The sequence below is a fragment of the Pongo abelii genome, chromosome 21, assembly GCF_028885655.2.
Source record: "Pongo abelii isolate AG06213 chromosome 21, NHGRI_mPonAbe1-v2.0_pri, whole genome shotgun sequence".
Classification (NCBI taxonomy): domain Eukaryota; kingdom Metazoa; phylum Chordata; class Mammalia; order Primates; family Hominidae; genus Pongo; species Pongo abelii.
Genome location: NC_072006.2, coordinates 51,956,306 through 51,983,420, shown reverse-complemented (window position 1 = coordinate 51,983,420; position 27,115 = coordinate 51,956,306). Strand labels below are relative to the sequence as shown.

The following is a 27,115-nucleotide window of genomic DNA, read 5'->3' as shown; positions in this document are numbered from 1 at the left end:
GTAAGATTTATCCATGTTTGATCCGTGTTCATCCACGTAGCTCTGTTCTTTTTCACTGCTTTATAATCCCATTGTATATCTTCTCCTAGGAATGGAGGTTAATGGTAGCTTTATTTCTAAAAAAGTTTAACCACGGCCAAACAGGCATATAGTTCTAAGATGAAGTAGTGAAGATGAGTCTGTTATGAAGAGCAATGGTGGCTTCCCACCCCACCCCACTGGCAGGTGGCAGCAAGTGTCCACTGCTGGCGGTTCCATCTCATTCTCATGCAATTTCCTGACTTGACCCCTTCAGGCCCTGACTGTTGATGTCAGGGTACAGAGCTTTGCACCATTTTTAGATCCATTGTAAATTACCTTTGTCATTTTAAGAAGTTTTCTAATACCTTTATATCATGTTCCAAAACTATAGCAGCAGCTCTTTGATTTATATAACATATATTATTTTTATGTAATAAATTATGTAGAGCCCCCCCTTATAAAATTGTTTTTACTCCCCAAAATTAATCCATAAATAATATTCAAGGAGCAATATATAAAGAAGCAAGTAACTTTCTCCGCTTCTCTCCTCTTCCCAGTCTTCAATCAGCATTTTGATATCCTTCCAGATTTTTCCTTGATGCTCAAAAATATATGAGGTTAGAGTTTGGTTTCTCCTCTTCACCCTCCCTTCCCTCTGCCCCCACAAAAAATAGAATGTTTCTGAGTTTGACTCTGTTGCTTGCTCTTACCCTTAACCATGTATCTTGGACAACTTTACACATGCCTTTTTAATGTCTGCACAGCATTGCATAGTATGGAAGCAATGCCACCAGGTGTGTTGGCTCATGCCTTAATACCTACACTTTGGGAGGCTGAGGCAGGAGGATTGCTTGAGACCAGGAGTTGAAGATCAGCCTGGGCAGCCACTTGCTAGCTGTATCTACTTGAGCTAACCACTGTTAGATACTCAAGACTCTCTCTGTAGAGACCCTGTCTCTACAAAATAAGAATAAAAATGAAAAATTAGCTGGGTGTGGTGGCACATGCCTATAGTCCTAGCTACTCAGAAGGCTGAGGCAGAAGGATCACTTGAGCTGAGGACTTCAGGGTTACACTGAGCTATGATTGTGCCACTGCACTCCAGCCTGAGCGACAGAGCAAGACCTTGTCTCTAATATGTATGTGTGTGTATAATATATATACATGCATACTATTAAACATATATCCTCCTGCTGGTCACTGCAATGTTTTTGTTTTACAAACAATATTGCAGTGGCCATTCTTGTGCATATGGATATAGTGGATGAGTGTACCTGAAAGAGTGTCTGTAGATGTATGAATACATCATAGTATGTATATATGTTGTATACTTCAGGGTGGAAGCTGTAGACACCTCTTCACCTTTTTTTCTCAAAAATAATCACTTTTTGAAAGTAATTGTTTTGAGCAGAGCTGCTTTCTAGCAGAGGGTATATTTCAAGAACTCATTACCTTGAAGAAAGATTAGCAGCTAAATATTTACTAAATTCAGGAAGAGTTGTATGGGTGCTGTGGCTCATGTCTGTAATCCCAGCACTTTGGGAGGCCAAGGTGGGAGGATCACTTGAGCCTGGGAGATGGAGGCTGCAGTGAGCCATGATTTCACCACTGCATTCCAGTCTAGGCAATGGAGCAAGACCCTGACCAAAAAAAAAATTAAGAGTATAGGCAAACCTCAGCTTCTTAGCTGAGCTTTTAAAGCCTCCAGTTCTGGCCATTTACTTTTCCTCCAACTCTTCTCTCCTCTTGCCCAATATGTAAGTCAGTTCCTTATTTTCCTGGAGACATTACTGCATCCCCATCCCTTTTTTGTGTGTGTGCTGCTCCTTATATCATTTCTGCATTTTATCCTCTGACATTTTACCCTCTTTCCAAGGAGCCGGTTGCCATCTGCCCTCTTTTCTATTTTTAGAGCACATGGCAAGCACAATCCTGCCTCAGAGCCCTGTTATCTCTGCCTGGAACTCTTCCCTGGATCAGTGATTCTCAATCCTGAATATCCATTAGAATCCCCTGGGGAGTTTTTTAAAAGTCTGATACCTGGGCCAAACCGCAGGCCAATCCAACCAGAATCTCTGGGGGTGGGCCCAGGTATCAGTAAGCTCTCCAGGGGATTCTGGCAAAATCCAGTGATAAATATCTTCCTATGCCCAGCTCCTTCTCATGATTCAGGTCTCAATTCAAATGTCACCTCCTCAGAGAGGACCTCCCTGACTGCCCCAGCTAAAATATGCCCCTCACCTCAGCTCCCAGTTACTCTTTGTTACATCTCTCTGTTTTATGATATTTCCTTCATCTGTCATACCTTTTAACTACCTTGGTTCTTTATTTATACATGTGTCTGCTCCTGCCCCAGTGTAGGCACCCCAGGAACTTAGGGATATACCCACCCTGCATGACAGTGTCCCCAGAGCCTTGAAAAAACTTCAGACTTAGGAGCCAAGACTTATGTAGTGCTGGGTCCAACATTTACTAGCTGTGTGTTATTGGGTAATTTACTTAGCTTCTCTGTGCCTTAATTTCCTGTTCTGGAAAATAAGGATTATCATCATACCTACTTTCTATAGTTATGTCAGAATTAAGCAAGCAAATACAGGTAAACACAGAACAGTCCTTGGCATATCATAAGCACTCAATAGTGTTAGCTATTATTATTTTAATATCTTTTTTTTTTTTTTGAGTCAGAGTCTTGCTTTGTCACCCAGGCTGGAGTGCAATCATGCAGTCTTGGCTCACTGCAGCCTCCACCTCTTGTGTTCAAGCGATTCTCCTGCCTCAGCCTTCTGAGTAGCTGGGCTACAGGTGTTTACCACCACGCCTGCTTAATTTTTGTATTTTTAGTGGACATGGTGTTTCACCATGTTGGCCAGGCTGGTCTCGAGCTGACCTCAGGTGATCCGTTCACCTCAGCCTCCCAAAGTGCTGGGATCACAGGTGTGAGCCATCCCACCCAGCGTATTCTTTTAATATCTATCTTAAGTGATATATTGCAATTCCTGCCCTGTTCTCCCTATCCACTTCTCTGCTTTATCTCCAATTAGTTTAGCACCATTTGCATCATTTGTCTGGCATTTCATTTATTTTACTTGCTTATTTCTTGTCTGTCTGCTCCCTAGACTGTCAGCTCCAGAAGGGCAGAAATTGTTTTGTTCACTGTTGTGTCCCCAGTGCCTAGCAGGGTGCCTGGCACGTAGCGGACACCAGTAGGAATACCTGGCTCCTCACCTGTTCTCCTGTCTCTCCCCACCCCCTAGGATTACCTCACAGACCTCATCACCAATGACAGCGTGAGCTTCTTCCGCACGTCCAAGAAGATGTACCCGCACAGGCCAGTCCTCATGGTCATCAGCCATGCAGCCCCCCACGGCCCTGAGGATTCAGCCCCACAATATTCACGCCTCTTCCCAAACGCATCTCAGCACATGTAAGCCTCAGCACTCTGCCTGCCAGAGGCAATGCTTAGCATGAAGGGGGAGGGTCAGGCTTTAGCAACAGTACTGTCACCATCATGACTTCACTGTGTCTAATCCTCCTGGTTTAAAGACCCCAAGAACATACTGCTTGTCCATGGTGAAACTGGGATGCAACTCCAGACAGCCTGGCCAACAGACCAAGGCAGGAGAATTTTTAACTTGGGATATAAGGCCTCCCACCAAGAGGTCTGTGGATGGAACTGCGTAGTATAGGTTTCCTTTTAATGCCATGTGTATTTTATTTAAGACATCTAAAAACATTCTTTTGAGGAGGGGGTCCATAGTTTTACCAGACTAATTATTTGCCACCATTTATTGAGCTGTGGGCTATGTAGCAGGTGCTGTGCTAAGCCCTTGGTATTATGTCCAGTCCCTGAATACTCACAATGACCCTTGGTGTACCAGTTATCTATTGCCATGTAACAAATCATCCCAGAATGTAGCAACTTAAAACAACAAACACAAATTATTTCATGGTGTCTGTGAGTCAGGAATCTGGGAGTGGCTGTTCTGAGCTTCTGGCCCAGGGTCTCCTGAGGTTGCAATCAAGGTGTCAGCTGGGGCTGCAGTCACCTGAGGCTTGACTGGGGCTCAGTCCCATGGCTGTGTCTTGCCACAGGAGCCTCTGTCCATAGGGTGTTTGAGTGTCCTCACAACATGATAGCTGGCCTCGCCCAGAGCAAATGATCAGAGAGAGAGTAAAGGCCAAGAAGGAAGCCACAGTGTCTTTTACAACCTAATCTCGGAAGTGGCACCATCACTCTGCCACATTCTATTGGTCACACAGACCGATCCTTCTACAATGTGGAGGGTCTACGCAGGGCTGTGAAGGCCAGGAAGTAGGGATTATCAAGGGCCATCTTGGAGGCTGCCTGTCACACTTGGTATTCCCATTTTACAGATGAAGAAACTGAGGCACAGAGAGGTAAGGTAACTTACCTGAGGTCACCCAGCTCTAAGTGGCAGAGCCAGGATTCAAATCCAGCCCCCTACTTCTGCTTCCCATGCCTCTGCCCACCCCTGTAGTACTCTATCCTGCTGGCTGGGAAACTTCCTGGAAAGTTCTCTTGCTTCTCTCTGCCTCAGACCACCCCCTGCTTAGCAGTGACTCAGCAGCCCTTACTGTGACATTCTGGGGCTGCAAGGATGGGGCGGTTTGGAATCTGCCTGAATATTCAGGGTGTTTAGCTTCATTACAATCTGAATACATTGCCCTCCTCAAGCCCCTCCTGTAATTACTTTCTGACAGCCCTTGAAGCAGCTCAGAGAGGGTACCGAAGGCACTGTTCACCTTCCCATCCCCTGGTCTCTGGGGAGGAGGCTTTGACAGAAGATGATGAGCTGGGTCCCAGGGGCTGCAGCATTGCTGCTGTGCGCATCTGTCTGGCTCCCCCTCCAAACCCAAGCCCACTCCTCTCCACCCAAGAAGGTCAGCCTCCCCCAGCAGCCGGCACCCCACCCTACCCCCACTTAGAACTCATCCCTGCAGGGGGTGGAGGCCACTCAGCCCTAAGGGAGAAGCCGTGGGTGAGGGAAGGGACGCTTTGCTTCAGCAGCATCTCTAAAAGAGGTGCCGGCTTCACCCCAAGCAGCAGCAAGCGGCGCCAGAATTTCGTGATGAAATTGTTTGACATTGCCTGCTGGTTTATTTTCCCTTTGAAATGAAAATTACAGAAATTGAAAATGAGCACTGTCTATTCTTTTGTGGAGAAGCCCCCTTTGCCTTCTTAGGGGCATGTTTGGAAGGCTCTCTCATCTCTGGGGTGTAATCATTTCCGAAAGAAACCAAAAAAGAGAAAGTTCTGCAGCTAGGATGTTTAATGATGACAGTCAAGAAGGGGTGGAGAGGGGACAGAGCCGGGGCGCACGGTTAGAGCACTGGATCTTTCTGTCAGGGGTCTCCTATCCCATCTCTCCCCTAGAAAGCCGGCGCATGCCCTGTCCTGGGGCAGGCCTTGTGGACTCTGGCAAAAGCTGGTAGATGGTGGTACCATCCACCCCACAGACCCCAGGGCCCTGCACCCTCCCCATGCACCCCCACACACACAGTCACATACATACAGACACACACGAAGACATGCAAATACAAGCACACAGAGACATACCACACAAGCAGACACACACACAATGAAACACACACAAGCCTGGGCAACTTAGTGAGACTCTGTCTCTACAGAAAATTTAAAATTAGCCAGGGGTGGTGGTGCACGCCTGTACTCCCAGCTACTGGAAAGGCTGAGGCAGAAGGATTGCTTGGGCCCGAGAGGTCGAGGCTGCAGTGAGCTATGATTGCGCCACTGCACTCCAGCCTGAGTGACAGAGTTGAGACCCTGTCTCGAAAAAAAAAAAAAGAAACATACACACATGCAGACACACAAAAATACAGTTACAGACACACACAAAGACATACACACACGCAAACACAGACATAGGCAGGGATACAAAGATACACACAGGCATGCCCACAGACACAGCCCATCAGCCCCCAGAGCTTCCCTTCAAAGGGCGCTGATTGTGGCTTCAAGGGCTTTGGGGCGAGGGATGTTGGGGCTGCTGCTGATGGCCCCAGACACACAGTGGAGAGGCTGCGAGGACACCACCATCTTCCCGCCATTTCCCCAACAGAAGGGAAGGAGGGTGGTCTTCACGCCCTTTTGTGAACGCACCAGACATTCCCCGGATGCTGGAGGAGGAGAAGTTTTCAGATCTTTGTTGAATAGGCAGCTGGGCCCATGGGAAGATGTCGACATCCTCCCTGGGGGAGCCTGGCTTGACACAGGCGACCAGCAAGCCGGCGTCGACCCCAAGGACCACCCGGCTCTGCTGCCTTCTGGTCTCAGTGTCCTTCTCCAAAAGCGCTCTCTCAGAGCCGGGGCTGCAGAAATCATCATCCTCTGAACAAACTCACCCCTCACTGTTCTCGAGGGCTGACATCAGCCTAACTTCTCATGGATTCAGGGATGATTGCTGAAAATTGCATCCTGGAATCCGGGCCCTTGGGCCTGCGGGACCAATTTTCCCACATGCTCGCTGCTCTGAGAGCGTCTCTGTCCGACTGCTGCCCCCAGCAGCCCCCTTTCAGTTCCTCGGTGGGAGAGATCTGAGAGGGGAGCTGAGCTTGTTCCTGGGAATGTTCTACATGGCGAGTCAGGCCCTGAGACGGCAGAGCCGGCCTATAGGAGAGCCTGGCCGTTCTGTAATGAAAGGAAGTGTGGGCCCTGATGGATTTAGTGGTGTGAGGCTGCAGATCAGCCAGGGGCTCAGAAAGCCGAGTCCCGGGGAGCCTTGGAGACAGTGACTCACCTCCTGCCTTAGATAGCAACGGTGTCCACAGCTGCCAAGCTACCCCAGTGGCAGCGTCACAATTTCTGCCCCAGATGATTGTGACACTTGAGACGCTGCTGAAGTCCCGACGTACCAGGCCAGAGGGAGACATGTCTGTGCCCCTCTGACCAGGCTTGTTTTTCCTCCTCTTCTTCGCGGGAGCTCCTTGCCCCCAGGACACCCACTGTGAAAAGCAGTGGAAACTCACCCTTACTTCAGCCTTGATTGGGAAGAGGGGCCAGATTTGCAGGGAACCTGACCTTCAAGAACCATCAGGCTCAGCGTGAGGAAGCCCACGTTTTGTGAGGCCTTAAATAGTGCCTCCTGTCAATGGTGCACCCCACCCAGGAGACTCCCCCATGCTGCGGTTTTCAGTAGCTCAGAGCCAGGAGCCCGGCATAAACTTAGGTGACAAGGAGGTGCTCTTGGTTTGCTCACAATGATTCCTCTGGTTTTGATTTAATCTCCCATTGACTAACCAGGAAACAGAGAGGATCAGAGAAGTTTGGGGACCTGCCCACTGTCTCACGGAGTGAGTGACAGACCCAGTGTACCTGACTTCTGCCCTGGAGTCACCCGTGATTACTAATGACAAAGGGACACACCAATGATAACCTCTCCCGAGCAGTCATCACGCACTGGCCGTGGTTAGAAGGGTTCCCCTTATAGCTTCTCCCTCAGTGCTTACAACCATCTTGGGAACTGGCACTGTCTATATTCTCCTTGGGTAGGAAATGAGGGAACTGATGCCTTGGGAGGGGACTAACTAGCCAAAGGCAGAACTGGGGCTGGAACCCCAGCAGCTGGTATGGCCAACCACTGCCGTGATATCATCATAGATACCTGCTTGGGGTCCCTCCATCCCTCACATCACAGGTGCTCAGACAGAACTTTGCCCAACACACTCCTGCTGCACGATTAAGCAGCATGCCAGGTGCAGTGGCTCATGCTTGTAATGCCAAAACTTTGGGAGGCCGAGGTGGGTGGATCACCTGAAGTCAGGAGTTCAAGACCAGCCTGGCCAACATGGCAAAACCCCATCTCTACTAAAACTACAAGAATTAGCCAGGTGTGGTGACACAAGCCCGTAGTCCCAGCTACTAAAGAGGCTGAGGCAGGAGAATCACTTGAACCCAGGAGGCAAAGGCTGCAGTGAGCTGAGATCCCACCACTGCACTCCAGCCTGGACCACAGCAAGACTCCATCTCAAAGAGGCCGGGCGCAGTGGCTCATGCCTGTAATCCCAACACTTTGGGAGGCCAGGGCGGGCAGATGATCAGGTCAGGAGATCGAGACCATCCTGGCTAACACGGTGAAACCCCATTTCTACTAAAAATACAAAAAAATTAGCCAGGTGTGGTGGCACGCGCCTGTAGTCCCAGCTACTTGGGAGGCTGAGGCAGGAGATTTGCTCGAACTGGGAGGTGGAGGTTGCAGTGAGCTGAGATCGTGCCCCTGCACTCCAGCCTGAGCGACAGAGCGAGACTCCGTCTCAAAAAATAAAAAAGAATGTGGCGTGTCCCAAATGTGCACATTCAGGTGCCTTCCTCACAATTCTGGCCTTACACATGTAACTATAACTTATTGAATTTTTAAATCAATTTCTATTATTTCAAACTAAAATCAATTGCAAAAGGATATTTTGTGGGCCTGTGGTCGTACCTTAACCACAATAACTGCCACCTGCCATTCACCAAAGGTAACTGCCATCTACCAAAAATAGGTACAAGGCACACAAAGCAATGCTACAGAATTTGAGTTGGGTACTGGTTCCCGATGAAGGCTCTGAACTAGACTTTCTTCCCTTTTTTCAAAAGGGAGATGAGCAAAGTCTAGAGAGGTGTTAAAGAAACACTAGCACCAAACTGGGACTTTGCCCTGAGAGAGCCGACAAGGGACTGGCTGTCTCACTTTGTCACTCAAGGTCACTGAATGCTGTGCCTCTTAGGAGCTTCCCATGTGCACACTTCACACGTGGAGAAACGCTGAAACGGTTTGGATAAGCCCCTGACATGCCAATGTCCCGTTTCCCACCAGGGGAGCACACCTGGCCCTGGGCTGCAGACACAGCACAGGGTGGCTGCTCATCCGGGCAGGTCTGGTGGGGGCCGGGCAGGGTCCAGGCTGTCCCTGGCTTTGACCGATGCGTATGTCCTTGCCTACCAGCACGCCGAGCTACAACTACGCGCCCAACCCGGACAAACACTGGATCATGCGCTACACGGGGCCCATGAAGCCCATCCACATGGAATTCACCAACATGCTCCAGCGGAAGCGCTTGCAGACCCTCATGTCGGTGGACGACTCCATGGAGACGGTAGGTGCCCGCTGCATGCCTCTTGGTGGGCGTGGCTCCAAACCCGCAGCCAGGCCAGGGCCGAAACCTCCTGGCCCTTCAGGGTTTTCCTGGAGGAACAGAAATCAAAGGCAGAATGAAGAGGCCCCATATGCTAGACCTGGGGAACAGCTCGGAGCAATCCAGACAAAAGCCTCTTCCTTCATGAAACATACTCTAGATCTGTGCTGCCCAATATGGTAACCATGTATGCTAGTTACATTTTTTTCCTGCTATTTACATTTTTGAACACATTTATTGGGATGTAATTCACATACCATACAATTCCCCCAATTAAAGTGTGTAAATCTGTGGTTTTAATATGCCCAGAGTTGTATAACCATCACCACATCCATGTTAGGACATTTTTCTTACCCCAAAGAGAAACCTCACAGCCCTTAGTCATCGCCCACTAAATCTCCCTCACTCCCAGCCCCAGACAACTGGTGATCTCTTTCTGTCTCTATAGATTTGGTGTTCTGCACACTTCCTATAAATGGAATCGTACACGCTGTGGCCTTCTGTGCCCAGCGCCTTTCTTTCACTTAGCGCCACGTGTTCAAGCTTCACCCCAGTGTCGCATGAATCAGTCCCCCTCATTCCCTGTTATCGCTGAATAATATCCTATTGTATGGGTATTGTCACATTTTATTTAGCCATGGCTATTTAAACTGAATGCAGTAACATTATAAAGTCAGTTCTGTCACACAAGCCTCATTTCACGTGCTCAGTAGGTTCATGTGGCTGGAGGCCACTGTATCGGACAGTACAGACATTAACATGGCCACCAATGCAGAAAGTTCTTCCACACGGCGCCCTTCCAGATCGCGAGCTCCTGCCACAGGCTGCAGCCTAAGTTTCACTCATTCATTCATTCACCTGACAGCATTATTGAGTGACAGTGTACATGGGATACAGCAGGCAGGGAACAAAATGACAGAAGTCTCTGCCCTAATGGAGGCAGCATGCCAAGGCAGGGACACAGATGATCCACAGCTAAGTAAAAGAGATGGAGGCCGAGAAGGGCCACAAAGAACCGTGGAGGGGAGGGCGGACCAGGGAGTGACAGGAGGCAGGAAGGTGCAGTGACAAAGGGGACAGCCCCTGGGAAAGTTGAGCAAAGACCTGAAGCAGGGGAGGGACGGGACCTGAGATCTCAAGCGCTTGTCACCCCGGGTCGGAGACGGGCCAGGCACCCAGTCCCCACTGCCCCTTGCCTCCTCGCCTGTGTTGCAGATTTACAACATGCTAGTTGAGACGGGCGAGCTGGACAACACGTACATCATGTACACCGCCGACCACGGCTACCACATCGGCCAGTTTGGTCTGGTGAAAGGGAAATCCATGCCGTATGAGTTTGACATCAGGGTCCCGTTCTACGTGAGGGGCCCCAACGTGGAAGCCGGCTCTCTGTAAGTGTGTCATCCCCCAGGGACCCAGGGAGGCCCTGGGCCCAGCTCTGGGCTTCAACCGTGCAGCCCAAACCCAAGCCCACCCTGGGCAGCACACAGTTTTGGCAGATGAACCCCAGGGCCAATGGAAAGCAATTATGTCATGCATGTTATACCCCTCTGCTGGGGAAGGAGAGGCCAGGAGCTGTTAGCACCTGTGGAAACAGATTGTGGTGGGGCCGTATGCCAGGAAATCCAGGGAGCTGGGCTGTATACATGTGTGTGCGCACATGCGTGTCACCAGTAGGTGGGAATGGTGCTTGGATTTCTGTTCTGGGCTGGGCAGAACATTGGGCCTGGAGGTTGTCAGGGAGGAACCCCGGACCTCAGCACAGGCAGCTGGTTGTCAGCTGGGATCAGCTGAGCCAACTCTGGGCAGCAGCACAAAGGGAAATGCTCTTCCCTCCCATCCTTCCTGGAGGACCATGTGGGCCGCAGCCCTCAGCCAGCCATTCTCCTTGGGCTAACCTTTGAGATGACACGTTCTGGCATCGAACATGCTGCGTCTGGGGCAGGGGAGCGGACAGGCCGCTGTTCATGGCAGCAGCTTCCTTGGATCGGCTGGGATATTATGGAGACTGGCTCAAATGGGATTTTTGAAAAGCAGATGTGTTGCTATTAAGACTGTCATTTGGTCTGCCTTCTGCTCATGCCCAGATGTGAGAACACACACCCAGCACTCACACAGGGCTGGCTGCAGAATTCCTCCTGAAAAGGCGTTGACAGTGCAGTGTGGAATTCCAGACTGACATGTTCCCACTGCCTTGGACATTTTGCGAGAATTCCAGGAGGCAGGCCGCATGAGTTCAAGGCCAGAGAAAGTGATGACTGACGGTTGACCTTATCAGATCACACCCGTCTTTGGCTCTTAGCGTTCCCATTGGAACAAGAGCTGTAATAACGATAGTCCAACGCGTATGGAGTGTCTACTCTTCAGGGCCTGGTCTAAGAACTACATAATAATTCATTGCAAGCCGGGCCCTGTGGCTCACGCCTGTAATCCCAGCACTTTGGGAGGCCCAGGCGGGCAGATCATTTGAGGTCAGGGGTTCAAGACCAGCCTGGCCAACATGGTGAAACCCTGCCTCTACTAAAAATACAAAAATTAGCTGGACATGGTGGCGTACACCTGTAATCCGAGCACTCAGGAGGCTGAGGCAGGAGAATCGCTTGAACCTGGGAGGCGGAGGTTGCAGTGAGCTGAGATCATGCTACTGCACTCCAGTCTGGGTGACAGAGTGAGACTCCATCTCAAAAAAAATTAATAATTCATTTCAGCATCACAACAGCCCTGTGATGTGGATGCTCATAGTAGCCCCGTTTTACACCCAAGGCCACTGAGGCACAGAGAGGTTAAGTTGCCTGAGTTGACAGAGCAAGTAAGGGAAGGGGCTGGGGCTTGAAGCCAGGCAGTCTCTATTCCTATCTGCCACACCTCTCAGAAACTTCAAACCATCTCTGTGAACAGAAAGAATCTGACCCACTGAGGGTTCTACAAACACTGACATTGGGGGTTTGGTCAGCCTCGGAATCTGTGATCTGACTCGTAGGACCCAAAACCATATCCCACATGGTCAAGAAAAAGAGAGTGCTCATGTCAGGTTTGAGACCAAAGACACACAGTATCTGTCAGCCAGGACTCCTTTGGTTGCGAGCAGAAATGACCTTTGAACCAGATAAGGCATATAAGGAACACAGTAACTATAGTTACTGAAAAGTCCATGCACAGCTCCAGCCTCAGACATGGCTGGATCCAGCAGTCTTACAATGCCATTGGAAAGCTCTCATTTCTTATCTCTCAGTCCCACTTCCGCTGAATTGGCTTCATTCTCAGGCAGGTTTTTCTCCTTATGGCAGGGTCAGCAGCTCCAGATTTTCAGCCATCCTGTTTAGGAAGCCAAACTGCTTTGAACAGAAGACCTGAGGCTGACTCCCACTGGCCTGACTTAGGTCACGTGTCCTTCCCTGAACCATTCACTGTAGCCAGAGGTGACAGAAACCCTGGAGTAACCAGGCTGAGTGCATTGGGCAGGGGACTCTGAATGGGGCCAGGTAGTTCCTACAGAATTAGAAGCTGCAACACAGAGCAAGGCATGGGTGCTGGCCAGGAAAAGCAACCACTGTCCTTCCCCTGAGCCTGGGGGAGCTGGACCACTGGACAGGCTCAGCCCCATCAGCTGCTGGTTGCTGGGTTCCACAGAGCACCCGTCGCTCAGCAGTCTTCCCAGCTCCCTCGCCTCTGGATTCAGTTGTAGCGCCTCACGCTGGCCTTCGAGCCCCCCATGACACAGCCCCATCTTCCCCAGCTGCACACACATGCTTGGCAGCCTGCCCGATGTTCACAGGGTACTGGATTGGGGAGAGATGAGGGGTTAAAGATGCCGGAAACCCTAGGACCCAGGCCCTGCCCTGGTCCCCAGGGAACTAGCGGGGAAGGCACTCAGGCGCTCTGATGGGACTGTCCACCATTCAACAGGTCCTGGGCCCTGTGCTGGGCACACCCCTCAAGTCCCTTACCCTACATTGGGAATGCCATCAGCCAGAAACAAGAGCCAGGAGAGGTGGCTCATGCCTGTAATCCCAGCACTTTGGGAGGCTGAGGCGAATGTATCACCTGAGGTCAGGAGTTCAAGAGTAGCCTGGCCAACATGGTGAAACCCCCCCTCTACTAAAAGTACAAAAATTATGGGTGTGTGGCGCATGCCTGTAATCCCAGCTACTCAGGAGGCTGAGGCATGAGAATCACCTGAACCCAGGAGGTGGAGGTTGCAGTGAGCCGAGATCGTGCCACCACACTCCAGCCTGGGTGACAGAGCAAGACACCTCTCAAAAAAAGAAACAGGAGCCAGGAAAGGTGGCAGATGTATGGGAATTCACTTAGCCAATATTTACTGAGTAGCTACTGTGTGTTCTAAGGGTATAAGTCCTGGAGATACAGAAGTGACCACCTGAGCCAGCCTTCCCGCAGCTTAGAGTCTAACTGGGCAATAGACAATAAGCCAGAGAAATAAGTAAAATATGTAGTATATGAGATGGTGATAAGTCTTCAGGAGAAAGATAAAGCAGGGAGGGTGGGGAGGGGGTGCAGTTCTGAATAGGGTCCTCAGGAGGGGCCTTGTGTTGGGTATCTATGCTGCAGAACAAACTGCCACAAACTCAGCAGCTTAAAACAACACACATGTGCAAACTCACAGTGTCTGAGGGTCAGAAGCCTGGGCCCAGCCCTGCAGGATCATCTGCTTAGGCTGAAATCAACATGCCGGCCAGGGCTGCGGTCTCATCCAGAGGCTCGACTGGGGAGCATCTGTGTCCCTGCTCACGGGGCAGGTCAAGTGCAAGCAGAGGACTTGAACCCATGCAGTCTGCCTCCCAAACTGCTCACAGTCTAGCTGCTGATTTAGAATGGCTTGCTTCTTCAAAGCCAGCAAGGGAAGAAAGAGAAACCAGAGCCAGACTGCTAGTAGGATAGAGTTGACTATCTCATAACACAACCACGGGAGTGACAGCCCATCACCTTCACGTCCCACTGGTTGGCAGCAGGTGCAGGTTGGTCCACACCCAAGGTGAGGGGGGTCACATTAAGGTGTGATCACCAGGGACAGGGATTCTGCGGACCACTGAGGCCTGTCACGGGCCTCCTTGGTCATAGAGCAAAGAACTAAAGGGGTGAGGGACGGTGGCCCCTGATCTCCAGGGAGAGGACATTCCAGGCAGAGAGGATGGTAAAGAAGAAGGCCCTGAGGCTGGACTGTGCCTGGGCTGTCAAGGAACAGTGAGGAGCTGGTGTTTGCCCCAGAGGTCCAGGGGAAGGGTTTAGGAAGGGCCAGGATTTGGACTGGCTGTAAAGGGGGGGTCGCCTTCACTCAGGAAGTGGGGACAGGAAGGGCAGGAGGGGGACAGGGTGGGGCTGTCAGCTCACGGCATGGCATGAGCTGAGACACAGAAACTAAGGGGGGGGACGAGCGCAGAGTGGGGGTTTGGCTGAATCTGGGCCGCAGAGGGGAGCTGCTGAGGTTGAGGTGCCAGGCTGTAGCTTCCATACCTGCAGATGTCAGCCCCCCCCACAAACTGCTGCCCACCTCCGCTCCCCACCCCCCGCGCGAGGCTGAGGCACCACCACCTGGGTGGCTAAGTCCCTGATCTGCCTCCCCCAGGAATCCCCACATCGTCCTCAACATTGACCTGGCCCCCACCATCCTGGACATTGCAGGCCTGGACATACCCGTGGATATGGACGGGAAATCCATCCTCAAGCTGCTGGACACGGAGCGGCCGGTGAATCGGTGAGGAAGGAGCAGGGCAGGTGTTGGGGGGGCCGGGACGTTGACCTGTGGGAACTCAGAGCAAAACCCTGTGGGTCTAGAATGTGGGGTCTCCAAGGGTCGGGAGCTGGGGTTCTCAGGTCCCCACCCCAACCACTTACCTGCTGTGGGAGAGAAGCATGATCCCCTCTCCGAGACTCTGTCTTCCCATCTGGAATGTGGCCAAGGTGACCAGTTGGGGACCTTCTCTGAGCTAAAATTACCCAAAGCTTGAAATGATAGCAGCAGTGCTGGTAGGAGTTGGTGCTAACTGCATGGCGCTTGTGTGTGAGGCCCTATTCTAAGTACTGTGCCGAGAAATCTAGGAATTTGATCCTCACAGTAACCCAGCGAGGTGGACATTATCATCATCCCCGTTTTACCAGTTTGGAATCTGAATCCCAAAGCGATTGAGTGACTTGTCGGAGGTATCCTGGCAAGTCTGGATGTAGCTCTGGGAATTCAGATGCTGACTCACCACGCCCCATAACTTTAATGCTGGAGGGTGTGATGGGAACATATTCCTAGGTGTCCAGAGGGGCAGAATAGGAACTGTGAGGGTGAGCAAGTCAGACAGGTGGGAGATGGGCTGGGTCAGGGCGGGGAGGCTGGTGTGGCCGCAGCGACATCTGGTGGCCAGCGCTCTAACAGCCACCAGGTTCCTGGCCTCCAGGTGCTACTTCAACTCCTGGCTTGCACCTCTGGAAGCGGAACCCTTCCCCTGTGGCCTCCCAGAGGCTCCAGCCAGGCGAGCACTGTGTGCCCACATCTGGCTGCCCTGTAGGGGGACCGCGTCCATTGAGGCTCCTCCCCTGACTGTGAGGCCAGGCGAGCTGTAATGGTATAAAATGGACATGTTTGGGGACACTAGCCTGGGAGCCAGGACACCTGGGGGTCAGGGGACAGGGTGGAAGCTTCCCCTCTCAGCTTCAGAGTCCCCATCCAGGAAATGGAAACGACCAGGTGGCACTGGATGAAACATACAAATTACATACATGCAACTGCAAAGCACCAAAGAAGAAAATACCCCCAAAACCCAATGCAATTAACCTGACGTCAAGGCGACCACTGCGCCTGACGCTGAGCTCAAGACAGAGCTCATCTAGCGCCGGGGGAGTTGCTGGGCTTCCTGGGAGGGGCTTGAGATGTGCGCGCGCGCACACACACACACACAGTTACTTGGGTGGGACTTACAGTGATTTTGACCTGGGTCATTTCTGCCCTGTGTGTCTCCAGACCCAAGTCTCTGGGGAAGGGGTGGCTCAACTCAGAGGAGGGTGGGCAATGCTCCAGTGCCCGGCTGGGCACGCTCACCACAATTGCTGTCCAGGCTGACCGTAAACCAAGGCTGACTCCTGGTGCCGTCCCTGCTCCTGGGGGAATAGGGGGTCGTGGGAAGCCCTCACATTGCTGAGAAGCAGGAGCCGTGCTTTTTTCCAGGTTTCACTTGAAAAAGAAGATGAGGGTCTGGCGGGACTCCTTTCTGGTGGAGAGAGGGTGAGTGCTGGGTCCTGGGAGGGACACCCCTGCCCACCTCCTTCCCTCTGCCCAGGAAGCTCCTGCAGCCCCACCGCATCGTGGTATTCAGGATCTGCCCATGGCTCTGAAGTTGTGTCCAAAGGCCCCTAACACGAAGCCTATTCACTGCTCCTATAGACGACACAGAATTGGGGTCTGAGGTCACGTGTACCCTTTTGGCATGCTTTGTCCAGCCTCTACAATGTCTTCAATTTATTTAATTTATTGCCAACTCATGCAATTTGGGAAGTTTCTTATAAAATTCCAATATCTTAAGTTTCCTAAACATCAGAAGACCCGGGCAGGGTGGCCCTGCGCCCTCCACTGTGAGGAAAAGCCGGAGCCGAGGGGGCACCCCTCTAGGTGGGCACACATGCCTCCGGGGCTCCTCCAGAGCTGGGAGGCCGGCCCCACGGCTCATGCTCTCTGCCCCATAGCAAACTGCTACACAAGAGAGACCGTGACAAGGTGGATGCCCAGGAGGAGAACTTTCTGCCCAAGTACCAGCGTGTGAAGGACCTGTGTCAGCGCGCTGAGTACCAGACGGCGTGTGAGCAGCTGGGACAGGTAAGAAGGCTCCCTTCCTTCCCGACAGCTCCTCCTCCTGACTGCAGCCAGCCCTGACCTGCGGGGCTCTGAGAGCCGCTGAGCCAGCAGGGCCAGGGCCTCCCAACGGGTAGCCCTTTGCTGCCGTGTGATGCCCAAGATGCTGTTTGGTGGTGCAGGATGACACTCACAATAAGCGATTCATTTCTCAGCAGCCTCTGGACCCTGACCGTGTCAGAGGCCAAGTGTCCCGTGGGTGTGCGTATGCCCTTAGCGCCTCTCTAGCCCTTGCCGATCCCTCTTGCACAAAGGCCCCAGCAGGAGTTAAATTACTTTATTTTCACCGTATTCACTTTGACAGTATCCTCTTTGTGAGTGGTTTTCCTTTTATAGGAGTAATAAGACATGGCTTTTTAAAATAAATATATGTAAGGTTTTAAAAAGTGAATTGATTGCAAGAGAAATATTAAGGAAATTATGGCCAGGAACAGTCCGTGGCTCATGCCTGAGGTCCCAGCTACTCCAGAGCTGAGGCGGGAGGATGGCTTGAGCCCACGTGTTGGAGGCTGCAGTGAGCTATGTTGCACCACTGCACTCCAGCTTGGGTGACAGAATAAGACCCTGTCTCTAAAAACATAAGAAAAAAGAGAATTATCTGGGAAGTATTCAGAGATAGCCAGAAACTGACATGTTTGGGAAAGCCTGAAGAAGGCTTTTCTGAGGCTGGAAAGCCAGGGCAGGCTTGGAGAGGAGGGTCAGGGGCGGGGCAACCCCCCCCAGGCAGGGTGGGGAGGGGAGTGGGATGGAAACTCTGCCTTGGCTGGCCCAAGGGGTGCCGGAGGTGTGTCCCTGCCCTGCCTGTCAAAGGCTGGGACTTTGAGCTGGGGCTGGAGCTGCGTGCCTGTTTCACCTATGAGAAAAAGCAAAACCAAGGCCCTGGTATTGAACGCCAAGGCCTGAGGTGGATGCGTTTCTGATGGACTGCATTCGAATGATTCCATCTTAACACTGCACACAGAATTAGTACAGGCCCATACAGGCCTGACTGTGCCTCCCCACCCAGTGTGTGTTTGTAAACCCACAGACCCCTCTTAGTCATAGAAGTAATCCGTATCTGCCACCAGGCAGGAGCTGTGGATTTCATCCCTCCGTTGTACAGCATGAATGTGTTCCTCTGCTTGCCAGGCACTGTCCTAGGCACAGGGCTACAGCCTTGAATATGCTCAACAGAAACTCCTGCCCTCTGGGAGCTGATGTTCTGGAGAGAGTTCAGCCTTGACTTTGTACTGAGATCCCAGAAGTGGTTCTGGTTTTAGTTCTTGGCTAAAAGGAATGAAATGAGGCCAGGAAGCCTTTGCCCCCTGACGAGGGAACATTGTCAAGTCCCCCACTAGTTCTTTCTGCATGTCTCCCCCGACCCAGATCAGGGCTTGGGCAGCCAGAATGACTTCTTTGCTGGGGCCAAGAAACAGGAGGTATCAGCATTTTCCAAACAATCAGAGCACACCACTGAAGCCAAAGGAAGAGAGTGCTGAGGGCGGGGTTTGGGGCACTTAGCCTAGGCTAGCTGGGAGGCTGCAACCCACGGCCCCCGACCCAGCCCCGGAGCTTTGGGGACCCCAGGCTGAGACGTCTGCCCCCCATCCCAGGCAACGGCCCTGTTCACAAGCCCGCACTCCCCGAGTGCCGTTGCCATGTCCCTGCTTGTGCCTTGCCTTCTGGAATGCCCTGCCCAGTGTAGAAGCTGTACCCTGTGGCCCAAGGACGTCTCTTAGGGGGCCTTACACCCAGCCATAGCATTGTCTTGGGTACCTTTTCTGTGCTACCCCATGCAGTAGATGTTTGTTTGTCCTTCGCTGAACAAACATTGCCAGGAACCGAGCTCATGTGCATCTGCCTGTCTCCCGGTGACACAGGACATCCTAAGGGCAGGGTCTGGCTGGAATTCATGTCATCATTGCTAAAGCCCAGACCAGGGCCCGGCCCGGGCAGGAGTAAATGTGCCTTAGGCACCTCGTAATGATGATCGTCACAGGCAACATGTGAGTGTAAGCTCTACCTCCAGCCACCCTATCTGGCAGGTATGTTCTCTACACAGGGGGAAACTGAGGCCCAGGGCTTAGGCAAACTGCCCACAGCCTCACAGCTTCAAGTGATGGAGCCAGGATTTGAACCCAGGTAGTTGGGCTGCGGGACCTTTGTTCTCAGCAGCTGTAGGGACCCTGAGTCAAGCCGACACTGGCCCAGTCCTGTGGGGCTCACGCGCCGCCCCCACCAGGACAGCCTCGGGACGGGCCACGTGGACACGGCTTCTACATGAGTAGTTGCAGGGGCAGCAAACCCTTTCCGGACAAGATTAGACAGTAAATAGTTTGGGCTTTGCAGGCCACACATTTGTTTATGTTCTTGCTTTTTACAACTCTAAAAATGGACAATGTAAAAACCGTCCTTGGTTTGCAGGCCATACAAAAACAGGCCGCGGACTGGAGTTGAAAGAGGGCTGCCGTTTGCCAACCCCTCAAGTCGTGCCCCAGCTGAGTTTGTTGGGTTGGAGCGGGGAGCAGGCAGTGGGTAAGGAGAATTCCAGGCAGAGAGAGCTAAGTGGATGGAGTCTGCTCGCCAGCGCACACAGCTCAGGGCTTCACGCAGAAGTCAGAGCCCTGGCTTTTCTTGAAAAATCAGACCTGGGCTTCTGGGCCTGTGCTCCCCTCTGGCAACAGTCAGACGGGTACAGCCGGTCACAGTGCCCACTTTAGCCTCCCCAGGTCCCCCAGTCGCTTCTGGGCTGGCCTCATTCAGGGCCATGCCTGCTGGCCCATCAGTCTCCTTCTGCACTAAGGAATCCAGGTTGCTGGAAGGGCCTGCATGCGTTGAAGGGGCTGGGAGGGTGGCAGGGCGCTGTGAATAATCAGATTCAGCCTCCAGGTGAGAACAGACGGGCGGGACAGGGGCAAGATGAGCAGGTGAAAGGCAGCAGAGCCTTCAACGGCGGCCGGGGGGCAGGCTGTCCAGCAGAGGGTTGGGGGGGATGGTGGCACCAGATTCCACACTTTTCCTTATAGCTCTTGCACCTCCCAGTTGTATGACCCAGGACACATCTCTCTACCTCTGTGTGCCTCATCTTGAATCGGCACAGTAATGACAGCACCTGCCTTGTAGGGTAGCGTGAGGTGTAGTAAGCAAGTTAATATATTAACACACAGTGCTTGGCACATGCTAAGTGCTGGAGAGACACAGGGAACAGATCTGACCCGTGGCCTGGAAAGGTCACTTTGGCACAGACTAGGCCCTTAAAGAGTCACGGGGTCAATGGGCTGGAGCAGGCGTGGACAGAAGGGAAGAGAATCCAGTTTACAAGTGGTTGCAGATTCCCGTGAGGGGATCCAGGAGGCTGGAACTGGGGAAGAGAAGAGGGATCAACACGAGAGATTTGGACGGTGATTCTATCTACATTCAGCTTCTGACCACAGGCCTGGAGTTGAATGCACACGTGGAGCCTCTGCACACACTGCACTGATTGAGTCTGGGAAGGTGGTTGGGGAGACCTCCTTGCGCTGGAGCAGACGGGAAGGAAGAGAAACCTCCAGCAGCAGGAAGGGCTGGAGAAAAGGCATTCTAGGCAGAAGGAACATGAGCGCCAAGTCCCTGGGGCAGCAGCCCACAGGGGATACTGGAGAGAGGCCTGGGGCTGAGGCAGAGGAGGACCCACGGGTAGGCCCGGGCCAGATTGCAGAGGGCGTTCAAAGACTAGTATCAGGAGCTTGAGGGTCTTGTCTTCAAGACAGTGGGAGCCCTTGAAGGGTTTGAAGTAGGAGAGTAATATGATCCGACTTGCCCTTTAAAAAGACTCCTCTAGCTGCCATGTGGGTGGATTTTAGGAGCAGACAGAAGCAGGTAACCGTGAGAGTGGTGGCTGTCGGAGGCATCTCGCGGGGGGATGATGGTAGCTCTGCCCAAGGTTCAAGCAGTGGCAGTGGAGAGAAGCGGCATTGGAGATAGCAGAGGTGGGGCTCGGTAACAGCTGGATGCAAGCAGGGAGAGGGATGTCTCCAGGGTGGATGGGGGTGGCAGGGGAGAGGCGGGTTTAGGGGAGCAGATGAGCAGCTGGCTGAGGCCCTGGCATGTCTTGCAGAAGTGGCAGTGTGTGGAGGACGCCACGGGGAAGCTGAAGCTGCATAAGTGCAAGGGCCCCGTGCGGCTGGGCGGCGGCAGAGCCCTCTCCAACCTCGTGCCCAAGTACTACGGGCAGGGCAGCGAGGCCTGCACCTGTGACAGCGGGGACTACAAGCTCAGCCTGGCCGGACGCCGGAAAAAGCTCTTCAAGAAGAGTAAGTGTCACAACCTGGCTGAGTGGGACAGGAGGAGAGAGACCATGCCTGGGGAGCCCCATTCATTCACTCAGACAATTCCACAGAGACTGTCGCTTTGCCAGGTAGTGATCTAGGGGCTGGGGACACAGCCACATCTCCTCACGAGCCACCCATTCTAGTGGGGAGCAGTGGTAATAAACAGATAAGGCCAGGCACGTTGGCTCATGCCTGTAATCCCAGTACTTTGGGAGTCTGAGGCAGGCGGATCACCTGAGGTCAGGAGCTCAAGACCAGCCTGGCCAACATGGTAAAACCCTGTCTAAAAATACAATAGTTAGCCATATGTGGTGGCTCACGCTTGTAATCCCAGCTACTTGGGAGGCTGAGGCATGAGAATCGCTTGAACCTGGGAGGCAGAGGCTGCAGTGACCCGAGATTGTGCCACTGCACTCCAGCCTGGGCAACAGAGCGAGATCCATCTCAAAAAAAAGGAAGAAACACACATACAAGGTTCTGTATTGATTGGCTGGTAAAAATGCTAGGACCAGAGGTTCACAGGAACCCAGCTCTGTGCTTCCCCTAGGAGCCATGTTTCAACGTTCAATTAGTTTAGTGTTTGTGTTGACTTTATAGAACTACCCTGGGCTGGGCGCGGTGGCTCACACCTGTAATCCCAGCACTTTGAGAGGCCGAGGTGGACAGATCACTTGAGGTCAGGAGTTCAAGACCAGCCTGGCCAACATGGTGAAACCCCATCTCTACTAAAAATACAAAAAATTAGTTGGGCGTGTGGCGTGGCAGGAGAATCACTTGAACCCGGGAGGCGGAGGTTGCAGATAGCTGAGATCACGCCATTGTGCTCCAGCTTGGGCGACAGAGTGAGACTCGGTCTCAAAAAATATATAAAAAATAAACTACCCTGAAGAACAAAAACAGACTATACTTCAGCTGAGTGGGGGAAAGCCTCACCCAACTGAAGAAGCATCTATACCTTCACACCTCAATACCTTCACACCTCATTCTCAGCAGGGGTGGGGGAGAGGAGAGGCAGACAGAAGCCAGGGAGCCGGCGAAGCGGAGAGAGGGACTCTTCTAGACCCAGCCAGAAGGCTCAGCCGCCACCCTGGGCTATCACTTCACCATTCTGAGGCTCAGCTCCCACCATCAAATAGGAAGAATGGTCCCTGCATGACTTTCAAACAGGAATGAGCCTGTGCCCTGAAAATGTGTGGAGGTGTCGGGGTCCCCCAGCTAGAAGTGTGCCCTCCAGGGCTGGGCAGCTTCCCACGCAGCCCATTTCTCTGGCCTAGGGACAGCCAAAGCCTAATGAGAGATTTTAGGTGTTGTTTTAAAAAAAATTATGGTGAAATACACATAAAATTTATCATCTTAACCATTTTTAACTATCCAGTTCAGTAGTGTAAACTATATTCACACTACTATGCAACCTATCTGCTAAACGAACTCTCTTCATCTTGCAAAACTAGAACTGTCCCCATTCAATGCCATCTCCCCGCTCTCCCGCCCCGCCTCTCCCGCCCCGCCTCTCCCGCCCCGTTCTCCCACCCCGTTCTCACCCCGTTCTCCCGCCCCGCTCTCCCCCTGTTCTCCCACCCCGCTCTCCCACCCCGCTCCCACCCCGCTCTCACCCCGCTCTCACCCCGCTCTCCCACCCCGCTCTCCCACCGCTCTCCCACCCCGTTCTCCCACCCCGCTCTCCCACCCCGCTCTCCCACCCCGCTCTCCCACCCCGCTCTCACCCCGCTCTCCCACCCCGCTCTCCCACCCCGCTCTCCCACCCCGCTCTCCCACTGCTCTCCCACCCCGTTCTCCCACCCCATTCTCCCGTCCCGCTCTCCCACCCCGCTCTCACCCCGTTCTCCCACCCCGCTGCTCTCCCACCCCGCTGCTCTCCCACCCCGCTGCTCTCCCACCCCGCCCTCACCCCGCTCTCCCACCCCGTTCTCACCCCGCTCTCCCACCCCGCTGCTCTCCCACCCCGCTCTCCCACCCCGCTCTCACCCCGTTCTCCCACCCCACTCCCACCCCGCTCTCCCACCCACTCCCGCCCCATTCTCTTACCCCGTTCTCAGCAACCACTCTTCTACTATGAGCTTGGCTGCTTTAGGGCTCATGTAAGTGGAATTGTACAGTATTTGTCCTTCTGTGGCTGGCTTATTTCTCTTCGCATAATGTTCTCCGGGTTCATCCACGTGGTAGCCTGTGTTGGAATCTCCTTCCTGATCGGGCACAGTGGCTCACGCCTGTAATCCCAGCATTTCGGGAGGCCAAGGCAGGTGGATTGCCTGAGCTCAGGAGTTTGAGACCAGTCTGGCCAACAGGGTGAAACCCGTGTCTACTAAAAATACAAAGATTAGCCAGGCATGGTGGTGGGCACCTGTAGTCCCTGCTACTCAGGAGGCTGAGGCACGAGAATGGCTTGAACCTGGGAGCGGGAGGTTGCAGTGAACTGAGATCACGCCACTTCACTCCAGCCTGGGTGCCAGAGCAAGACTCTGTCTCAAAAAAAAAAAAAAAAAGTCTCCTTTCTTTATAAGACGGATGATATTGTACCACGGACTAATTAGAGATTGAGGTCTCCGACGGCTGGCGCAGTAGTCTCCTCTGGTCCATCCAGCCAGGCGGCAAATGTCTTCATCGTGGAGCAGATAAAAGTCTCTCTCCATAACAGCCCAGCCACTGCCTCAAACAACGTTTCCCAGCTGATGACCCTCCGTTACATTTCCTCACCAGCTGATTAGGAACTACTACATTAACTTTTCTAGCTGAACAGAATGATTGGTTTCCAGATTGGATTACACAGCCAGCATCTCCTTGCTTCAATATGTGGCACAGTCGATAATCTTTAAATAATACAAGATCTTGCAGGGAGAAATTCAGCTCTTTTCCCCCTTATTAATGCTTAGAGGAAAGAAAAATACCTAAAAGTAGCCAAGAGTCAGCTCAGCCCTGGTCAGAATCCTCATGTGAGTGTAATGTCAGAGCCGGGACCCGCACCTCTCAACAGCCCTGTGAGCAGGGCAGGGGTGATCATCCCCTGATGATGGACAGGAAAGACTGGGTCACGTGGCTGATTTGGGGACTCCAGCCCCATCTCCTGCCCGGCATTCTTCCCCCTGCTAGAGTCTCCGACAAGACACTCTGTCCGTCTTTTCTGAGCAGTCAGCCTAGAGCAGGCTGAACTGGGGGCTTTCTGTCCCCCAGGGGACATTTGGCAATGTTTGGAGACATTTGTGGCTGTCAGAATTGTGTGTGATGAAGGGGTGCTGCTGGCATCTAGTGAGCAGAGGCTATGGATGCGGCTAAACATCTTGCAACGCACAGGACGGCCCCCACCACAGAGTTCGATCTGGCCCCAAAGTGTCCGCAGTGGTAAGGTTGGGAAGCCCTGGCCCACCTTGTTCCACAGGGATCCTGGCTGCGGCGTGGGGAAGTTAGGCAGAGCCAGCCAGCTCACAGCAGAAGGGGGACCCGGGAACAGGAGAAGGGGACGAGGACTCGGGGGATGGGCCCAGGTGACTGGGGTTCATTCATTTCTTGAACTTTGTGCAAGACACTGAGAGTAGAGTTGACCTAGAGAGACACGGACTTAGACCTCATGGATGAGACAAGATGTGAACAAGTGAACAAAGAGGGCCACTTCCCCTGGTGAAAAACGCATGAAGGAGACGCAGCGGTGGCGGGACTAGCAGAGAGGGGTGGTGGCTCCAGAATGGCGCTCAATGGACATTTAATGAGAACAAAGTACAGAAAGGAGCAGGTCTTGTGACCAGCCAGAGAGCAAGTGTTCTGAGGAGGAGGAAGATGAAGTACAAAGGTCCTGTGCTCAGAATCAGGGCGGTGGGTCCCAGTCACAGAGAGGTGACCAGTGTGGCCTGAGGGTGGTGAGAAGCGCCGAGGGTGGTGAGAAGCACCGTGGGCACGGGCAGCCACATCACACAGGCGGTCACCGGTGTGGAGAGGCAGGGAGTGGGCCCAGGGTTGTCACCTTAGGTGAGGACGTCAGCTGCAGGCAGAGTCCCCACCCCCTGCAGTAGCTGGTCCACACCAGCTCATCAGGCATGAATGCTTCACTAGTTCCATTTCATGCCATCCTCCAAGGAGCCCTTGTAGGGTAGGCACCATCCTGAGAAGTTACCCAAGTCGCCGGGGCCACACATGTGCTCAGGGGTTTGCACCTGAGCCATCTGATCGCAGAGTCAAAGCTCTTGGCCGCCGGGTTATGAAGTCCTGTCCCATGCCCCGTTGGTGTGGCAGGAAGGGTACCTCTGGGACTCTGGACACGAACACAGAGTGACGGGGAGAGCAGGTAGTGTGGCTTCAGTCCAGGAAAGGATTCACACAGGGCTGGCATACCGCTTCTGTGAAGAGCCAGAGAGTAAAGGTCTTGGGCTTTGCGACTCAGCCCTGTGACTGCAGAGGTATAAGGGAATGTGAGCAGCTGTACCCAGTGAAACTATTCACAAAGACAGATGGAGGCTGGCCTGGGCCCTTAGGCCATGGTTTAGGGACCCCTGAATCTACAGCTGGGAGATGGAGGGTGGAAAGAGGCAAAGCAGCTCACTCATGAGCCGACTGAGACAAAAGGAGTGGAGAGGACACACTGGGTCTATTTCCTGAGCCTCTCGGGGCAGGACCTGCTCGGCACAGGGAGCATCCTCGGCACTTTGTGTACTTGCATCGGGAGACTAAACCGAGGGAGGGAAGTGCCCAGGAGAAGGCTGCCCTGTGCCAGAAAAGGCCCCAGGCTTTGCTGGAGAGGGGAGGCCTCTCCTGGCCCCTCAGGATCCTTCGGCCCTTGTGACTCTGATGCAAGGTGTCTGAGAACTGAAAGATACAAAACATCCCCCAAGAGTGGGGGTGGCGCCCGGGCCACGTGGGAAGGGAGCCCTTTCCTCCCTCCTCGCACTGCCTTCCGCCACCACCTGCCTCCAGCTGGTCCTCCTTGGTCACCATCTCGGGGTCACTTGGGATCCAACAAAACCTGGGCCACTAACTGGCTCCAGGCCCTTCTCTTTAAATGAGGCACATCTGGAGAAGGATGACAACTGCAGTGTGTGCATGCTGGGGCCAGATATGTGTCAGGTGGGCAGAGGTTTTAAAACAGAAAGGAGTGGTGGGGGCTGTGGCCAACAGGGAAGACAGTGGGCAGCCAAAGGGGCCACCCATCCCCGGCCCGTCCTGACCATATGGAACTGTGGGCCCATAAGACATCTGTTTCCTTTCCAGAAGCTGGAAATCTGGATCCCTACATCACCGCCACCACCTCCCCTTTTTCTTTAATGTCACCAACTCAGATTTGTTTTTGAGACATGGAAAGATACAGGCCACCTGGGGTGTCACTTCAGCCTGCACGCCTGAGTTTTCAGCGTCGGGGCGTGTGCAAAAGCCCCCTCTCAGCCTTGTCGCTGGCCCACCTGGGTGTAGCACCTGCCTACCACCTGGTGGGCAGCCTCCAGCTCTCTGGGACTCAAAGAAGCTAAGTGGCTTCCCAGTCCCCGTCCGTTTCTACCCAGAGACAGGCACTGCAGGGCCCCTTTTTTCCCAGTTTAAATCAACATTTTTACATCCATGATACTTTTTTTCCTTTTTAATTGAGGTGAAGTTCAGATAACATAAAACTCACCATTTTTACAATCGTATACAATGCAGAGGCATTTAATAGGTTCACAGTGTTGCACACCTCTACCTAGTTCCAAAACATTTCATCACCCCAAAAGGGAACCTTGTACCCACAAAGCAGTCACTCCTCACTACCCTCTCCCCCAGCCCCTGGCAATCACCAGTCTTCTTTCTGCCGCTATAGATTTACCTA

General features: G+C 52.9%; 1 protein-coding gene across 7 annotated transcripts in view; it reads left to right on the top strand.

The window, feature by feature from the left end:
• Positions 1-27,115, top strand: part of SULF2 (sulfatase 2) — a 131,634-nt gene that overhangs the window by 95,432 nt on the left and 9,087 nt on the right. For all 7 annotated transcript variants that reach the window (XM_024238615.3, XM_024238614.3, XM_063720556.1 and 4 more), the window contains exons 5-11: positions 3,276-3,445; positions 8,985-9,135; positions 10,390-10,565; positions 14,759-14,887; positions 16,346-16,402; positions 16,861-16,990; positions 21,102-21,297. In XM_024238615.3, the coding sequence (XP_024094383.2) occupies positions 3,276-3,445; positions 8,985-9,135; positions 10,390-10,565; positions 14,759-14,887; positions 16,346-16,402; positions 16,861-16,990; positions 21,102-21,297 (1,009 nt within the window). The remainder of the gene's footprint in view (positions 1-3,275; positions 3,446-8,984; positions 9,136-10,389; positions 10,566-14,758; positions 14,888-16,345; positions 16,403-16,860; positions 16,991-21,101; positions 21,298-27,115) is intronic.